This window comes from Aethalodelphis obliquidens, unplaced genomic scaffold, assembly GCF_003676395.1.
Source record: "Aethalodelphis obliquidens isolate GAN/ISIS:26980383/991018 unplaced genomic scaffold, ASM367639v1 scaffold1, whole genome shotgun sequence".
Lineage (NCBI taxonomy): Eukaryota > Metazoa > Chordata > Mammalia > Artiodactyla > Delphinidae > Aethalodelphis > Aethalodelphis obliquidens.
The window spans coordinates 7,807,489-7,825,661 of record NW_020837945.1 but is presented as its reverse complement, the minus strand read 5'-3'; the positions used below and the strand labels follow the sequence as shown (position 1 = coordinate 7,825,661).

The window sequence follows — 18,173 nt, the reverse complement described above, 5'->3', positions numbered from 1 at the left end:
ACTTACACATACGTTATAACCCTCACAAACATTGACTACTTAAATTAAAAATGATTTTTTAAAGAGATTTAAAAGTACATAAAAAATAAAATAAAAAGTTCTTTTTGGGAATTCCCTGGTGGTCCAGTGGTTAGGACTTGGAGCTTTCACTACTGCGGCCCCGAGTTCAGTCCCTGGTTGGGGAACTAAGATCCTGCAAGCCCCAAAGAAAAAAAAAGTTCTTTTCTTTTTACCCATAGAATTTTTCATTTCTTTTTGCAGTTCCTGACTTCAATCTTGTATTATGTTCCTTCAGCTTGAAGAACTTCCTTTAACTTTTTACTTTATAGTGAATAACTTCTGCTGATGAATTCTCTCAGCAGTTGCTTATCTGAAAATACCTTTATTCACCTTCGTTTTTGGGAAGATATTTTCCATGGATATGGAAATTACAAATTGATACAGAATTTTAGGTTTACCTAAACCTAAACAAATTTAGTTGTTTAAATATATTAATGACATTGTTTTCTGTATTACATTGTTTCTGAAGAAAAGTCAATGGTTTTTCTAAGCATTGTTTTCTTTATGAAATATTTCTCTGTCTTCCCCCTGGCTGATTTTGATGCTTTTTTTTTATTATTATAACTTAAGATGTTTTTATTTGATTCTCACAATAAGATGACGATAGATAGTAATAATAGATATTCTCAGTTCCATTTTTACACATCAGAAAACTGAGATTCAAGAGTGTTAAATAAATTCTTTGGCGACCACAACAAGGAATGGTAGGGCTAGAAAGGAAGCTCAGGTCTTCTCAAGCTGCGCTTAGCACGCTCTCACGCTGAGAAAGAGAACTTGGGGATATAACAAAGAAGGAAAATGCCTTTAGCACAGGGATCTTCTGTGGAAGAGAAAAGAAGCAAGCAATTTGGGTGACATGCTCAAACATGACATATAAAAGCTGGTATGAATTTTGTAGATCTTTTTGTTCAACCTCTTTTTTTTTTGCTTTTTTTTTATGTTTGATTTTTCAGCAGTTTGACTATTAGGTTCTTATGTATAGTTTTCCTTGTATTTATTCTCCATAGAGTTTGCTGAGTTTGTTAGATCTGTGGATTAATCTCTTTCATCAGTTTTTGAAAGTGCTCAGACATCATCCTTTTAAATATTTGTTCTGCTTCACTCTCTCTTCTCCTGCTAATTATTCAATTAAATATATGTTATAGTGCTTACTATTAGAGGTCTTTGGTTTATTCATTTTGTTTTCTTTTTGTGTGTTAGTTTAGATAATTTCTTTGCTCTGTCTTTCTAGTTCACTGATTGCTTTTCTTCTCTTGAGCCCAGTCTGCTGTTAAAACCATTAAATGGATTCTCTGCATTTCTTTTAGTTCTAGTGTTTTCACTTAATTGATCTTTTTTTAAAAAAAAATACTTTTGGGCTTCCCTGGTGGCGCAGTGGTTGAGAGTCCGCCTGCCGATGCAGGGGACACGGGTTCGTGCCCCGGTCCGGGAAGATCCCACGTGTGCGGAGCGGCGGGGCCCGTGAGCCATGGCCGCTGAGCCTGTGCATCTGGAGTCTGTGCTTCGCAATGCGAGAGGCCACAACAGTGAGAGGCCCGCATACCGCAAAAAAAAAAAGAAAAGAAAAAAAACTAGTTTTAAATAACACCCCCCCAGTCTATCCACACGTTACCTAACTTTTGAAGTAAATTCTTTTTATCATAGTTATTTTAAAAAAATTAATTTATTTTGACTGCGTTGGGTCTTTGTTGCTGCGTGCAGGCTTTCTCTGGTCGTGGCAAGCGGGAGCTACTCCTTGTCATGGTGTGCGGGTTTCTCGTTGCAGTGGCTTCTCTTGTTGCGGAGCACAGGCTCTAGGCACACAGGCTTCAGTAGCTGTGGCACATGGGCTCAGTAGTTGTGGCTCATGGGCTCTAGAGCACAGGCTCAGTAGTTGTGGCGCACGGGCTTAGTTGCTCTGTGGCATGTGGGATCGTCCTGGACCAGGGCCCGAACCCATGTCCCCTGCGTTGGCAGGCGGTTTCTTAACCACTGCGCTACCAGGGAAGCCCCATAGTTATTTTAAAATACCTGTCTGTCAGTTTCAACATTTGGGTCATTTATATATGTGAGTTTTCTACTATTTTTTTCACTTGATTATGGACCTTTTTTGTTTGTTTGTTTCATGTGTCTATAATTTTTTATATGTATGTTGGACTTGCTGTATTTAAGAACAGTTGAGATGGAAGTAAATCTTATTTCCCTTTAGAAAGAGGCATGCTGCTTACTCTGTCAGGCTGCTAGTGTGATGAGACTGAGTCAGTTTCATTTGTAGTTTAGCTGAATCTGGGCTGTGTTTTGTTTGTTTGCTTGACTTAGATTCTATTCTCCACTGTCTTCATAGGTTTTAAGCGGTGTTTGGAAACTGCAGAGATCTTTTATGCATTGTTGCCCAGCCAGCAACCCGCTGCTAACTCTTGGTGCCTCGGGGTGATCTGTGTCCATAATGCTGCTCTGGACCCAGCTCTGCAGCGCCCTGGGGGACCCTCCCTGGGTCATCTGCCTGTCCCGTCCTGTGGCCCAGCCACACGTGGCTGTTAGAAGTTGGTTGGGAGTTGGGCTGGACTCTTCTTAGTCACATCTGTGGCATTTGCTCCCTCTCCCACCATAAGTCTCTTCTTTCCTAGGAAAGACTCTTCATTTTCTAGAATTTAGTTAATCTGGTTTCTTTAGTCCTCAGCTCTCTGATAGGTCTTTAAAAAGCAGTGATTTTGTTGTGTGCCTGCCTGGCTTGTTCTTGATTTTAGAGTAAGAGTGATGGTCTCTTGCGAATTTCTACATTGTACCTAGAAGCAAAAATCCAATGATACTATTCTGAATAAATTCAGTATTCATAGGGATTTTAAAGGTTATACTGTTATCTGTTAAAATGAGTTCCCAGAAAATCTCAGCACATGTTAAGGCAATTTATTATTAACCATATTTTCTATCAATAAAATGAGGCATAAATAATTTACTTCTGATTCTTTTATCTGCATATGAGCAGGTAGGGTTAGACCCATGATTCTTTATTAGGAGTGATCTTTAAAACTTTAATGAGCCACTGTTACTGAGTAAGTGCCCCTGAGTTCACAGGTGTATTGGGCAGAAAAGAGGTTCACAACCACTGGTTGGCACACTTCCTTTGTAAAGGACCCCATAGTAAAGGTTTCGGCTTTGTGGGCTTCTGTTGAGTATTCTTACTTGGTTTTGTTTGTTTTTACAATCTTTAAAAATATGAAAACAATTCATAGTGGAGGCTATATAAGAACAGGCTCTGAGCCAGGCCATAGTCTGCTGATCTCTGGGCTAGATGATCTTTATAGTCATTTCTGGTCTCAAAAGTGAATTTCTCCTAAGTACAGTGTGTTCGGAATAGTATGTGAATAGTATTGTGAATAGTATTTTAATCGGAATAGTATGTGAATAGTATTGTGAATATTTCACATTAGTGTGAAAATATAGAGGCTCTAACTATAAAGCATTCTTTTTAATAAAGGCCTCAACATTATCATACATGTAAGCATATTTGACATTACGTAGGCTTTTACATATTCCATCAGATTTAGAGAAAGCCTTTTTATCTTTTTTCTCTTTAGGAGTATAAACCACCAGGAACCCGCAAACTTCATAATATTCTCGGAGTAGAAACAGGAGGACCTGGTGGGCGTCGTGCTGGGGAATCGGGTCATACAGTAGCTGACTACTTGAAGTTCAAAGACCTCATTTTAAGGATGCTTGATTATGACCCCAAAACTCGAATTCAACCTTACTATGCCCTGCAGCACAGTTTTTTCAAGAAAACAGCTGATGAAGGTACAAACACAAGTAATAGTGTATCCACGAGTCCTGCCATGGAGCAGTCACAGTCTTCGGGCACCACCTCCAGTACATCTTCAAGCTCAGGTCTGTTCTTTTGATATTATATTAGGCTTTGAAATGTTTCCTCTTTTCTTCACAAAGTGGGGGTTATTTTAAAGTTTTTTAAAGTTTGTTAATGGGTGGGAGGAATTATTTTTCCCGAACCTGTTCTTTGTGGCTAGTAAAAAAATTCACCTCCCCCAAAGCTCTAATACTTAATTATGCGTATAATAAATCCTGCTTGGAAACAATACTCCTTATTAGCCAAATTTTAAAATTGTTTTTAAAATGGAAATACTTGGTTCACATGCTTGAGTTTTCCCCTGACTTAACCAAACTTGGTCATATTTTAGTTCAGTGGTTGATGTGAAAGAACATAGAGAATTGGAAGCCTTCCTGGTATACTTCAGGTTAATACAGATTTTTTTTTGGTGACTCACTTCCCGTTTTAATGTTATAGTTTTAGGATATATACTTGAACAGAATTAACTTTACACTCACAAGCTGTACCGTGTTGTGATGCTTCAGGTGGGTCATCGGGGACTAGCAACAGTGGGAGAGCCAGGTCGGACCCAACGCACCAGCATCGGCACAGCGGCGGGCACTTCACAGCTGCTGTCCAGGCCATGGACTGTGAGACACACAGTCCCCAGGTGAGCAGTCACACAGCCCTTCATTCACGCCCTCCACTGTGCCCAGGCGTACCAGTGTTGGATGCCAAGTGGTTTTAGAATGATAACGTCATTTACTCTAAAAGGTTCATATCTTCCTTGGTTGTAAGGAATTCTAACTTACACATCCTTGCAGCATTTTCCCTCCGTGTTTAGAAGTAGCTCCCGTTTATTGAGTGCGTACCAGCAGCTGCTCCAGGTGTTTGTTTATCTTGTTTACTCCGGCAGCATTTTGAGCATTGCCCTGTTTGGATTTTCATTTTACTTTGGGAACTGTGACTTCAAGGTTTAGGGAACTTTCCGAGGTGCATGATCTTAATTACTGCACTCCACTGCCTCTTGTGATCTGCTATCACTGACAGTCCTAGAATCTGAATCAGTTTGTGGTTTGATTTTCACCTCCATTTTTTGTTTTGAAGGTTTTTTGTTGAAGAGGATCTAATTAAGTAAATTTTTTTAAGGGGTGAAGCAGATGATAGTAGAATATTTATTAAATACTCTTTGTAAAATAATAAGTTAATTCATACTGAGTACTGCATTATGATGTTTACAGTGAGAGGCAAGTATATTATCTAATGAGAAATAAAATGGAAGTTGATGAATATCACTGCCCATTCTTGGGACTGGGGCAGCTGAGTGCTGGTGGAGAAAGGCATATCTGTAGATGCATTGTTACCCCTGTTAATTCGTAGTCACCAGCATCTACTTGGGCAAGCTTGCATGTTTCTCAGGTCATCTCATCGTGCTCCCATTCTCTTTAATAATTGCTTCAGACTCTCCTACTCTTGCTAGAAACCTTTGCCTCCCCTTCTCTGCTCTCCCTCACTCCTCACTGTGTAAGGAACAGTCCTCAGAAAGGAGCGCTTCACTGCGTGTCACCAGCCACCTCGCCCCACCACCATGTGTGCTTGTCCCCTTTCTCCGGCCCCTTGTCGGCAGGGGCAGCAGCTCCTGCCTGGGGTCAGCCACCTCGGGCCCTGCCCCTCTCCTCCCACCTGCACAGGACTTGGCCCTGCTCAGCCACTGGCCCCTGTGTCCTCTGCTCGCCTTCTTCCCGTCAGCACCTGATCATCCCCAGCTCTCTCCCATCTGAAGCAAAACCTTTCCCTGGCCCTTGTCTTCCTCGCCCCACATTTCTTCTACTATTACTCCACCCTTTAAGAAGTCTTCAGCTGCTCCAGTTGGGCTGCTTCCCAACTCAGGAAACTGTTCCTGTGGAGTCACAGTGGTCATTACTGAGGAGCCCGGCAGACACTCAGTCACTTGTCACTCTCTGGTCCTCACTCACGTTGACACAGCCCTGGCCTCTCTGTGCTTTTTTTTTTTTTTGCGGTACGCGGGCCTCTCATTGCTGTGGCCTCTCCCGTTGCGGAGCACAAGGTCCGGACGCGCAGGCTTAGCGGCCATGGCTCACGGGCCCAGCCGCTCCGCGGCATGTGGGATCTTCCCGGACTGGGGCACGAACCCGCGTCCCCTGCATCGGCAGGGGGACTCTCAACCACTGTGCCACCAGGGAAGCCCCTCTCCATGCTTTTTGTAGCACTCTCCTCTGCCTTCCCGGACAGGATGGCCCTCATCCCAGCCCACCTCCTTCCTTCACTGTCTCCTTTTCGGATTCTCTGCTCCCCCGCGGCCACGTAAACGTGGGTGGTCTGTGTCCTGTCTCTCACCTTAAACACTTCCTGGTGACCTCACCTGCTCTTACCAATGACTGCAGCTACCATCTCGATGTCGGTCACTTTATGTCTTTATTTCTGATCTAGACTTCACTCCTGAGCCCCACACCTTTATTTCTAATCATTTACTATAAATACCGTTTTGGAAGTCCCTACAGCATAACACTGCAAATGCATCCTATAAACTGATGTCATCATTTTCTCCTCCGCCAAAGCTCATCTCCTTTTATCTGTATCAATACAAGTGGCCCTGAATTTACCCATTTGCTCAGGTCGTACACCTGGCACCTGGGGAGTTCATTCTTGACTCCTCTCTCCCTCACCCCCCACCTTGAATCCAATGGTAAATAGTATGGATTCTGAATATCCTACATATGTGTCTGTTCTCTCTACTTCACCCGCTTGGTACAATCATCTCTAGCTTATCTTGCTGTAAAGATTATTCCAACCGGACTTCCAGCGTCCAGTTTCATTCACCAGTTCGCCTCTGTTCTCTTCTCTGCAGCCTAGTGAATGTTCAGTAGAGCAGTCTGATCCAGCTCTTTCCCTTGCTTTCAGCCAGTTTCTGGCTTTCTCTTGTACTTAAAAAAAAAATTGCGACTTCTTACACAGGATTCAGTGATTTCTGTCATCTGGCTCCTACCCAGGCATCCTTCCTCCTCTTCATTCATTCTGGTCTTCCTGGAATTTTTTTTTTTTTCATTTTTCAGACTGTATACCATGTTCCCTTTCACATTTCTCACATTGACCGTGCTCAGCCTGGAATAAGCTTTTCCTCTGTCTTTGCTTTGGTGACTACTATATATCCTTCAGGTCTCAAATATCACGGCCAGAGGCTTTCCCTAATTCTTTAGAACGACCTTCCTTCTTCCATCCCTTTCTCCCAGTTTCTAAATTAATGTTATTAGTTTTATGTAGTCTTTCTGCGATGTTTTATACATATGCAAGCAAATACAAATGTATATCCTTCACCTAACCTTTGTACACAAATGGTAGCATACCGTGCACACATCTTGTTTTTTTTATTTTAACATGTTTTACATATATTTTTATTTATTTATTTATTTATTTTTGCCGTACGCGGGCCTCTCACTGTTGTGGCCTCTCCCGTTGCGGAGCACAGGCTCCGGACACGCAGGCTCAGCGGCCATGGCTCACGGGCCCAGCCGCTCTGCGGCATGTGGGATCTTCCCGGACCGGGGCACGAACCTGCATCCCCTGCATTGGCAAGCAGACTGTCAACCACTGCGCCACCAGGGAAGCCCTACATATATTTTAAAATGTATATTATGGAGCTCTTTCTGTATCATATAGGGAGCTTTTTCATTCTTTTTGTTGTGTTTTTAACAGTCACACAGTATTCCATTGTTTAGATATTCCAAGTCATTGCAGTAGTTCCCTATTAATGGACATTTAGCTTATTTCCAATCTTTTTTACTACTGCAAATAATGCTGTAATAAATAACCCTACATATAAATCATCCACACACATGCAGTTTATATGTGATATGAGTTCCTGGATGTGAAATTGCTGGGTCAAAGAGTAACGTGGTTTGTCATTTTGATAGCTGTTGCCAGATTGCTCTCCATATAGTTTTACCAGTTTAGCCTCCCACTAACAGAGTTTGGAGAAGCAGTCAGTGTGATCACCTTTGGATCAGTCTGAACTGAAAAACCTGGTATTGGACAGAGTATAGTTGCATTTCACTTATTTCTTCTTTCCATGAATTTAAGTAGCTTCATAGTTTAAGAACCATTAATATGTTCTCAGAACTTTCCGCCTATTTTTCTACTGGATTATTTTCAATAGTTTTTCTTGAATTTTGATTCTGAGACCACCTTTGTTGAGTGGTCTTAATGATCTGTGCTAGCCACTGGTGATAAAGACACAGGCTTTGCCTTCCTAGAGCTTACCGTGACACAGAAAATAAATAAAACGAATCAAATGAATAGAAATTGCAAGTACTATTAACTGTTAAAAAGAAAATAAGACAGGATAATGTAATAGAGAGTAGTGATTTGTTGGGTGGGAGGTATTAATTCAGATAGGCCGAACTGATAACAGGGCGACCCCCCAAAATATGGTAGCTTAAAAAATGTGAAGTTTCTTTTTTATGTAATAGTCCAGAGTGGGTATTCAGGTTAGTGGCGTGGCTCTCTCCCACATCCTGGGTTCCTACCATCTTATGACTGCCCCATCCCCAAGGGCCTAGTTGTCTGCTGCATCTGGCAGGCAGAAGGACTTGGGATGTATTTTGTGGGACAGATCTGGCTGTAACATAGGAACCTTCATTCATATTCCATTGACTAAAACAGTCATATGGCCATGTCTAAGTACAGGGGAGGCTGGGGAGTAAGCGTAGTGCAGCCTTATGCTCAGGAAGAAGAGTATGTTTTTTGAGGACAATTTGGAACCTCTGCCACAGAAATTGGGGGAGCATTAGCCAGAGTGGTGAGGGAAGACTCTGGAACTGAAATGATGAGAAAGAATCATCCAAGCAGAAATTAGAAATCAGAGCATTCTAGGCAGAAGGAACAGTAAGTACAAACACCCTGAGGCTTCTGAAAGATGTTGACTAGGTAGAGGAATAGAAGGAAGATCCTGTGTAGTAGGAACTTAGGCAGCAAGAGGAAGGATGGCTAGAGGAAAAGTTTGGAGAAATGAGCATTGGCCAGATTGTTTATGGATTTTGGATTATTTTGTTTATCCATTCATCCATCAGTGGGCACTTACTTGGGTTGTTTCCATATTTTGGCTATTGTAAATAATGCTGAAGTGAATGAACATGGGGGTACATATATCTTTTCAAGATACTGTTGTTGTTTTCTTCATATAAATACCCAGAAGTGGAATTGCAGGATCATATGGTAGTTCTGTTTTTAATTTTTTGAAGAACCTCCTCCATACTGTTTTCCATAGTGGCTGCACTAATTTATATTCCCACCAAGCAGTGCATGAGGGTTCCCTTTTTTCCACATCCTCACCAACACTTGCTATTTGTTGTCTTTTTGATAATAGCCATTCTCATGGGTGTGAAGTGATATCTCGTTGTGGTTTTGATTTGAATTTCCCTGATGGTTCATGATGTTGAGCTTCTTTTCCTGTACCTGTTGGCCATCTGTATGTCTTCTTTGGAAACATGTCTAGTCAGATCTTCTGCCCATTTTTCAATCAGATTGTTTGGATTTTTGCTGTTGAGTTTTATCAGTTCTTTATATATTTTGGATATTAGCCTGTTATCAGATAATATGATTGACAAATATTTTCTCCCATTCAGTAAGTTGCCTTTTCATTTTGTTGATGGTTTCCTTTACTGGGCAGTAGCTTTTTAGTATGTTGTCATCCCATTTATTTATTTTTGCTTTTGTTGCTTTTGCTTTGGTGTCAGATTCAAAAAATCATCACCAAGACCTATGTCAAGGAGCTTATTACTGCCTATGTTTTCTTCTAGGAGTTTTATGGTTTCAGGTCTTACATTCAAGTCTTTAATCCATTTTGAGTTAATTTTTGTGTTTGGTGTAAGATAGTGTGGTTGAGTCTCATTCTTTGGTATGTGGCTGTCTAGTTTTCCCAACACCATTTATTGAAGAGACTGTCCTTTCTCCATTGTATATTCTCCGTTCCTTTGTCATAAATTAGTTGACCATATACGCATAGATTTATTTCTGGGCTCTCTGTTCCGTTCCATTGATCTATGTGCCTTTTTTTATGTCAGTACCATACTGTTTTAATTGCTATAGCTTTGTAGTATAGTTAGATACCAGGGAGCATGATGCCTCCATCTTTGTTCTTCTTTCTCAAGATTGCTTTTGCTATTTGGGTTTCTTTGTGGATTACAAATTTTAGGATTATTCTTTTTTTTTTTTTTGAAAAATGACGTTGGAATTTTGTGGGGGATTGCGTTGAATCTGTAAATTGCTTTGGGTAGTTGGGACATTTTAACAACATTGATTCTTACACTCTTCCAGTCTGTGAGCATGGACTATCCTTCCATTTATTTTTGTCGTCTTCTTCCAGACCTTCTTCTTCTACAGGTCTTTTACTTCCTTGGTTAAAATTATTTCTTGATATTTTATTCTTTTTGATACAGTTGTACATGGGATTGTTTTCTTTTTCTGTTTCATTATTAGTATATAGAAATGCAGTCGATTTTTGTGTATTGATTTTATATTCTGCAACCTTATTGAGTTCATTTATTAGTTCTAACAGTTTTCTAACGGAGTCTTCAGGGTTTTCCATATAATGTAATGTTACGTCATCTGCAGGTAGTGACCATTTTACTTCTTTATTTCCAATGTGGATGACTTTTCTTTTTCTTGCCTGATTTGGATTTGTGTTTTAAAAAGACTGTTCTTGCTACTCTTTGGAGAATGGTTTGGAAAAAGGCAAAGATGGAAGATGGGAGTTGATTTAGGAGGCTGTTATATTAGTCTAGGCAAGAGATGATAGTGACCTAGGATAGAGTAGTCGTGGTGGAGATGGAGAAAAGAGGCCAGATTTGGGTTCTATTTTGGAGGTAGCTTTAGTAGTACTTGCTGATTGTTTGGATGGAGGAATGGTTGAGCAGCTAGATGGGTACTAGTGGTTCTATTAAAACAGGAAAGATTGGAGAGAGGAGGAGCTTTAGGGGGAAAGTAAAGAATGCCTTTTGGACCTGTCAGAAATATTTACTATCTGGCCCTTCCCAGAAGAAGTTTGCTGACCCCTGGCTTAAACAGTGCTCCCAAGGAAAGAAAGTGGCGAGTAAAATATATGAGTATGGGTGTAACTTGCTAAAAATTGAAGCTTTCATAATAAAATATTTTTCACTCTTGAACACATTTGGAAGTTTGTGTTATAGAACTGTCTAACACATTAAGGTTTCAAAACCCTCTCTCTAACTAATGTAAATGCTAGTGTTGTAGCTTTTTATCGAAGATTAAAGCTTGGAAACGGTACTCTTAAATCGTTTTAAAATCTGTTCTTACAGGTGCGTCAGCAATTTCCTGCTCCCATTGGTTGGTCAGGCACTGAAGCTCCTACACAAGTCACTGTTGAAACTCATCCTGTTCAAGAAACAACCTTTCATGTAGCCCCTCAACAGAATGCATTGCATCATCACCATGGAAACAGTTCCCATCATCATCACCACCACCACCATCACCACCACCACCATGGACAACAAGCCTTGGGCAACCGGACCAGGCCAAGGGTCTACAATTCTCCAACAAATAGCTCCTCTACCCAGGATTCTATGGAGGTTGGCCATAGTCACCACTCCATGACATCCCTGTCTTCCTCAACTACTTCTTCCTCTACATCTTCCTCCTCTACTGGTAATCAAGGCAATCAAGCCTACCAGAATCGCCCAGTGGCTGCTAATACCTTGGACTTTGGACAGAATGGAGCTATGGACGTTAATTTAACCGTCTACTCCAATCCCCGCCAAGAGACTGGCATAGCTGGACATCCAACATACCAATTTTCTGCTAATACAGGTCCTGCACATTACATGACTGAAGGACATCTGACAATGAGGCAAGGGGCTGATAGAGAAGAGTCCCCCATGACAGGAGTTTGTGTGCAACAGAGTCCTGTAGCTAGCTCGTGACTAAATTGAAACTTGAGTTTGTTTCTTGTGTGTTTTTATAGAAGTGGTGTTTTTTTCCAAAAAACAAAGTGCAAAGCTGCTTGAATCAGAAGGAGATTAACACACTGAACCGCTACAAGAGGGCAAAGCTGACTTTTTTTTTTTTTTTAACTTGAAAAGATTGCAAAGGGACAATGAAGTTTTTAAAAGAGCCATGTCCAAACCCATCTTCACGGATAGCTCAGAGGTGTCCTCTTTTTGCCTCCCCCATTTTAACTCGCCACATCCCAGTCATAGTGGGGTTTTTGTCTTTCTATTCCACAGAAGTTGTTGTTCAGATGTTGGTCTTAATCATTTGCCAACTAATTTTAAAATAAAAGGCACTGCACATAATTTGCATTTTAAAGGGCCCCATGAGGGTGTTTTTCCTTCCATTTTTGTTTTTCCTTTTTTCCTTCCCGTTTTTGTTTTGTTTTCATTTTGTTTAGGGTGGGGGGTGGGAAATTTGGGGTTTTAAGTCCTCTAAACACACTTGGGCACGGAAATGCAGTACTGTAAGGAAGAGGGACCTCCAGCTCACACAAACATCACCTTCAGCTGTATGGAAGGGACGGTTGTATTGGAGTTTGTAAGGCACAGTAAGCATGCTAAGTGGCGGGATCAGAACTCTCCTGTCTGAACCTACTGAGGAGCAAAGCAGCAATTGCCTGGGATCCTGTGGGTCTCCCGTTGTTGAGGCCACAGTGAGATAGTAATGGAACGTGACTGGTCTCCTAACCAAGGTGCACTGAGAAGCAATCAACGGGTCAGTTGTGGCCAGTCCTGGGGAGGTCTGAGTGGTGGTCTTTGGGATAACCTTTGGCCTTATGGATTTGGACTCGAAGTTAGAAGAGCCTACCATTTCAGATGCAATCACTTTTGGACATGCTTTTGCAGACAGTCCTTAATGCTGAAAACACAGAGAATGGGTAATTCAAGAGGCCTTTCTTTTAAAATAGACTTTTGTGACCCACTAATTGTAAGGTATTGCAAGGTCACTTTGCGTGTGTCATAAAGTTGACTTCCTTATTGGTTGAAGGTCACAGAAGTAGTGGTTTGCTTTGATGGAAATAGCTACAGCTGTGTCCCTTCCTGCTTTTTACTTTTTCTTTTGCTTTTTCTCGGCACGTGGTATCTCCACCATTTCTTCTGCACAAAGATGTCTTCTGTTCATCCTGAACATTTTTAAAAAAATGCAGAATTTTATGTGACTGCTTTTTTGCCTCACAATTATGCTGTGAATTTTACAAAAATTTATTTTCTTTTTTGATAATTTATTGTACCAAAGCTGTTTTTATAGCACATAGATGTCTGTAACCAATAATGTAGCAGTTCTGCACTTTGACACAAGGTGTAACTAGACCATTTTTAAATGTCAGTTGAAAATTATGGCTGTACTATTGCTTAAACAAAACTGGAACTGTTGTTGAATCCATAGCCAATACATTTACAGCAATCTGTGTACTGAACATAATAGATTGACATCTAACTCAAGATTACAACAGCTGTTACATCCTAAATGTGTTCAGGCTTCTGAAGGTAAAGGGACACTGGATCCAGAAGCTGTGGAACCAGCAGTTGATTCTTGTATTCCTGATTAACCTACTTGTAAACTTGAAAGCAAGACCTTGATTGCACCAACAGGTCTAAACTATGAGCACGAGTAAAGCAAAACTTCCATGCATGACCCGGAAGGGAACAGGCTGGTGTCTAACAGGTGCCTAGTTTTGAGATTGTGCTGCCTTAATGTAACACAGTCTGGCAGTTGCTAAATTTGTGTTCCCATTTTAAATTGACCAATTTTATGGTGTTAAACTTTTGAGCGGTTGAGTTGGGAGAATGAAGATTAAGGAATTTACCTGTCCGGGATCAAAGAAGCCTAGAAAAGAAGCAGTAATCTACCTCTGCCGATAACCCTGTTCAAAACAACTCAGCAGAAACACCACATTAGTTTTTATTGGTCAATTCCATGTGGCTGACTAGATCAATTTTTTCTGAACAAGAGCAGGTTTTTATATGTAATCAGTCAGTGACAAAAGAAAAAAGGCTTAAAATCATGTGAATGGAAACTTGGGAATATCAGTTTTTATAAACCACAAAATTTTTTGTTGTTGTTAATCAGGAAATCCATTTTTATTTTGTAATTAAATGTCAAGCCTGTGGATGGATTTTTGAACTCGGTAGTTCATAAAGTTTACAGTGAATAAAAGGACATCATCTTGAGTCTAGCAATATCAAAAGGAATTCAGTAGTTACTGCTGTTTAGGAATATAAGGTGAAGATACATGGGTCAGGTCATTTTCTGTGCTGGTTGCCACATCTTAGCAAGCACCAAAAAACGAAAGCAGTTTTTAAACCGCTATTTACATAAAGGAAGTCATAAAATCCAATGCTTCTGCATACTGTGTTATGTTACAGTCCAGTTTTGTGTGCTTTACTACACGGTTTGGTTACAGGACTTCTGTGCATTGTAAACATAAACAGCATGGAAAAGGTTAAATACCTGTGTGCAGATTGTAAGATCTGGTCCGGACTTGCTGTGTATATTGTAACGTTAAATGAAAAAGAACTCCCCTTTGTATTATAGTCATGCGGTCTTATGTATGATAAACAGTTGAATAATTTGTCCTCAGACTCTTTACTATGCTTTTTTAAAATTAATTTAAGAAAAATGTAAACATAGTCGAAATCTTTCTATGCAATTAACCTGGTCCAGGTAATGAATGGTCTGGTGGGTATACTGACTATAAGTTTAGTCAGACGTGTAGAAAGGAAAACAGTAGTTACATCAACGTAGGCTTCAAAAATCTTGGAAAGTAAACATTGGAGGTTTAACAGACCATTTTGATTTTTTAAAATTGTTTCTTTACTTGATATTCACAGTTTCTCTTTGATTCAAAGTGCTCATAGGCCGTAATGTTTAGGATGGATGTGAGAGTTAGATGATTTTCTCTAGGATTTGACCTGCTTGGAAGCAAGAGGAAATACAAATAATATCGTTCCTCTTTCCCCAGATCCTTGATGGGGGCCTATCAGGGACTTTATACACGAAAGTCTAGAATTCCTGCCACAGTGAATTAATCCTAACCTAAAGTCTCCTGTTTTTTATAAGTTAGCCTGCATAAGTATACATTAAGGTGGCTTTCAGAAGGCAAAAAACTTACTGTAAATTTAAATGTGATTTTGTAAAGTTCAGATTGTCTACATAAAGTGCACTTACCACATGTATGAAAGAAACTTCCTTTAGTGTTTTTCTTAGGGTAATGAGCATTTTATAGGTAAGTGGCACATTTTGTATATCAGAATCAGTATCCAAAAAACTTAGGCTTATTTTTATTTAATGAATATTAGAACTGTTGATACATGTGAAAAATCATTAAGGCTACAATAATTATATAAGGCCCACAAGATGACTACTCTGTTTGCTACTGTATCGTCTTTCCCAGCTCCTATGTTGTTAAACTTATTGTTGTAATAAGTCTTATAATAAGGCAATACAATGATGCGATAGTAAATGCTAAATTTCTTCTAGATTAGTTCCCCAGTTTCCTTTTGGCCTGCCTTTACTCTGTTAGCTCTCAGAATACAAGTTCAGTACTCATTTTTATATCCATTTTTGTAGTGGTGACCAAAGCTAACAGATCAGATGGTTCATTCCAGATACAGAACTTGGTCTTAGTGCCGTATATGAAAAGAAAGTTTGAAATTTTAAGATTAGGGTTAGGAGAAAAACCGATCGGTATACTGAGTCTGTTCAGATTTCTTAGAATCCTTGGGATTGCTCGACGTTGGGAAGCCTTTGGTGTCAGGAAGTGCAGAGTAGAAGGTCTCATTTTCTTAACGATGGATCTCCTTCCCTAGACTTGTTTCCTAGGCTGAAAACATACATCAAGTAATTTTTAGTACAAAGGAGAAGAAAACCCTAAGAACATAGCTTATCGTATTCTTCTTCATCCCTCATAATGCATAGCAGTAACCTGTCTCCCCGTCCCCTGAGAACCATCTTGTGGGTATCACCTGGGCTTTCACACTCTAGTATTAATTCCTACATATCCCTGTGTTTAAAGCACTCGTTATTTTTTTGTGGAAGACTCATTTAGCATGGTAAGTGGTCTTGTCGGTTTGTGCGTTTTTCTTTCTCTTTGGCATATGTACAGCCAAGGTCCCTGGTTTCAGCTGCTCACAGGAAAACATGATAAAAGAGCTAAGGTGTTCTTGCATCGTAATTTTTGGGGATACCATTCACCTTAACACAGAGAGGGCCCGAGGTATTTGTCATCAGTTTTCTTACCTTAGATCTTCAAAGACGAAAGTATTTCTCCAACTAAAACACAATGATTTAAATGTGTACCAGATAACTAGGTAGAGCCCCACAGGTTTCAATATCAGCTTCTTTACATGAAAACACGGGGTTTATTTATTTTATTTTATTTTTTTTGCAGTACGCGGGCCTCTCACTGTTGTGGCCTCTCCCGTTGCGGAGCACAGGCTCCGGATGTGCAGGCTCAGAGGCCGTGGCTCACGGGCCCACCCGCTCCGCGGCATGTGAGATCTTCCCGGACTGGGGCATGAACCCACGTCCCCTGCATCGGCAGGCGGACTCTCAACCACTGCGCCACCAGGGAAGCCCAAAACACAGGGTTTTTGTTTTTTTACATAATTTCACACCTTGAGGGTATGACCTTTTATTAAAGAGAGCGGTGGGAATGACTTAAGTTTCAGGCTTGGCATGTCATGAATTCCCTGCCACCTGCAGCAGGACTTGGGGACGCTGCTTCAGAGCAGCGAGGAGGGAAGATGAATCTCCAGTTCGCTTCCTTGTGCCTTAACTGGATGTCAGTGTCCAGTCTCAGCTGGGTTCTGAAGGAACAGAGGCACTGCGGTAGGAATCTTGTTGGCTGGTAAAACGCAGTTTAAATGTGCGGCAGGAAAAATGGGTGACAAAGCTCCTGGTGAAGGATGGAGGAGGTGGGCGTAAGTGAGCGCACACCCGTTCCCGGTGAAGGTGGCGCCCTTGGGTGATGCAGGCTCGGGTGTGGTCAACCGTGTGCTCTCAGATCTAGAAAGATACTTGAGGACTTCTCAGGTTGCAACATGTAGAAAGGCCATGTAGGAATTATATTCATTTGTCTGTTTTAAAGACCACAGTTTATTTAAAATACTTCTGTAAAATTTTATTTTATTCTTGTAAATTTTACTCCCAATATTTCCTCATTAATCACTATAGTTGCCTCAGGTCTTTAGCTGAAGCTGCAGTCAAAGGGGGAGGATTCCGAGCCAAAGGTAAGATAGAGGGGCAGGCCCTGGGTGTGTGGCGGTTCTTCCTCAGGCAGGGCCATTGCCACCAGCCGAGCAGCTGGGCCCAGGGCTGGGGCCCAGGGAGGTCTGTCAAGAAGGAGGAGCTTTGCCAGGAGAGTGTTGAATTGGTTAAAATAGAGCCCAGGGTGGTGAGTTTGAGAGTCACCCTTGACTCACTGTTGCATAGGAATGCAATAGCAGGCTGGGTGAGGATGGGGGTTGTCAACTCCCTGGACACTAAGATGACTGCTGATGGTGTCAAAGGATTATTTATGTTTTTAAAGGTCTAAAGCACGATATAGTGAAATAGTGACCCTAAGGAGAAAGTCTTCACGTACATCGCAGGCAAGCCCCCGTCTGTTGAAGAGGTGACATGACACACGGGATCCTGAGCTGGGTGAAGTAGTTGACTTCAGGCGCTGCTCCATTAATTGCCCAGCAAATCCGTAAGCAAGCTCTGGGGAAAAGAAACGGTGTGTTTGGTGAACCCTAGGTGATCTTACCAAACTGTTAAATCAGTGCTCATCAATTTAAAACGAGTTTTCAACCCTGCCACACATCTGACTCACCCGTAGGATTTTATAAAATCACAGATGTGCTCATCACCCTCCCAGAATTTTTGATTCAGAGAGTTGGGAGTGGGGCCTGGGTCTCTGCTTTTTAAGTGGCTTTACCGGTGACTGTGCCCTTGCATAGGATGACTTGGAGGGCCCAGAGATTGGCTTGGCTAACCGGACAGGAGTCTGAACTGAAGAACGTTTTTTTTTTTTTTTTAATATCTGGGAATTATATATGGTTCTTTATTCTTTTTTTTTTTTTTTAAACATCTTTATTGGAGTATAATTGCTTTACAATGGTATGTTAGTTTCAGCTTCACAACAAAATGAATCAGTTATATATATACATATATTCCCATATCTCTCCCCGCTTGCATCTCCCTCCCTCCCACCCTCCCTATCCCACCCCTCCAGGCGGTCACAAAGCACCGAGCTGATCTCCCTGTGCTATGCGGCTACTTCCCACTAGCTATCTACCTTACG

General features: G+C 41.0%; 1 protein-coding gene across 14 annotated transcripts in view; it reads left to right on the top strand.

Annotated features, from left to right (window-relative positions):
- Nucleotides 1-14,469, top strand: part of DYRK1A (dual specificity tyrosine phosphorylation regulated kinase 1A) — a 145,153-nt gene extending 130,684 nt beyond the window's left edge. For all 14 annotated transcript variants that reach the window (XM_027097113.1, XM_027096689.1, XM_027097510.1 and 11 more), the window contains 3 exons: nucleotides 3,618-3,924; nucleotides 4,408-4,532; nucleotides 11,197-14,469. In XM_027097113.1, coding sequence (XP_026952914.1) covers nucleotides 3,618-3,924; nucleotides 4,408-4,532; nucleotides 11,197-11,817 — 1,053 coding nt within the window. In that variant the 3' untranslated portion in view covers nucleotides 11,818-14,469. The remainder of the gene's footprint in view (nucleotides 1-3,617; nucleotides 3,925-4,407; nucleotides 4,533-11,196) is intronic.
- Nucleotides 14,470-18,173: the final 3,704 nt, after the last annotated feature.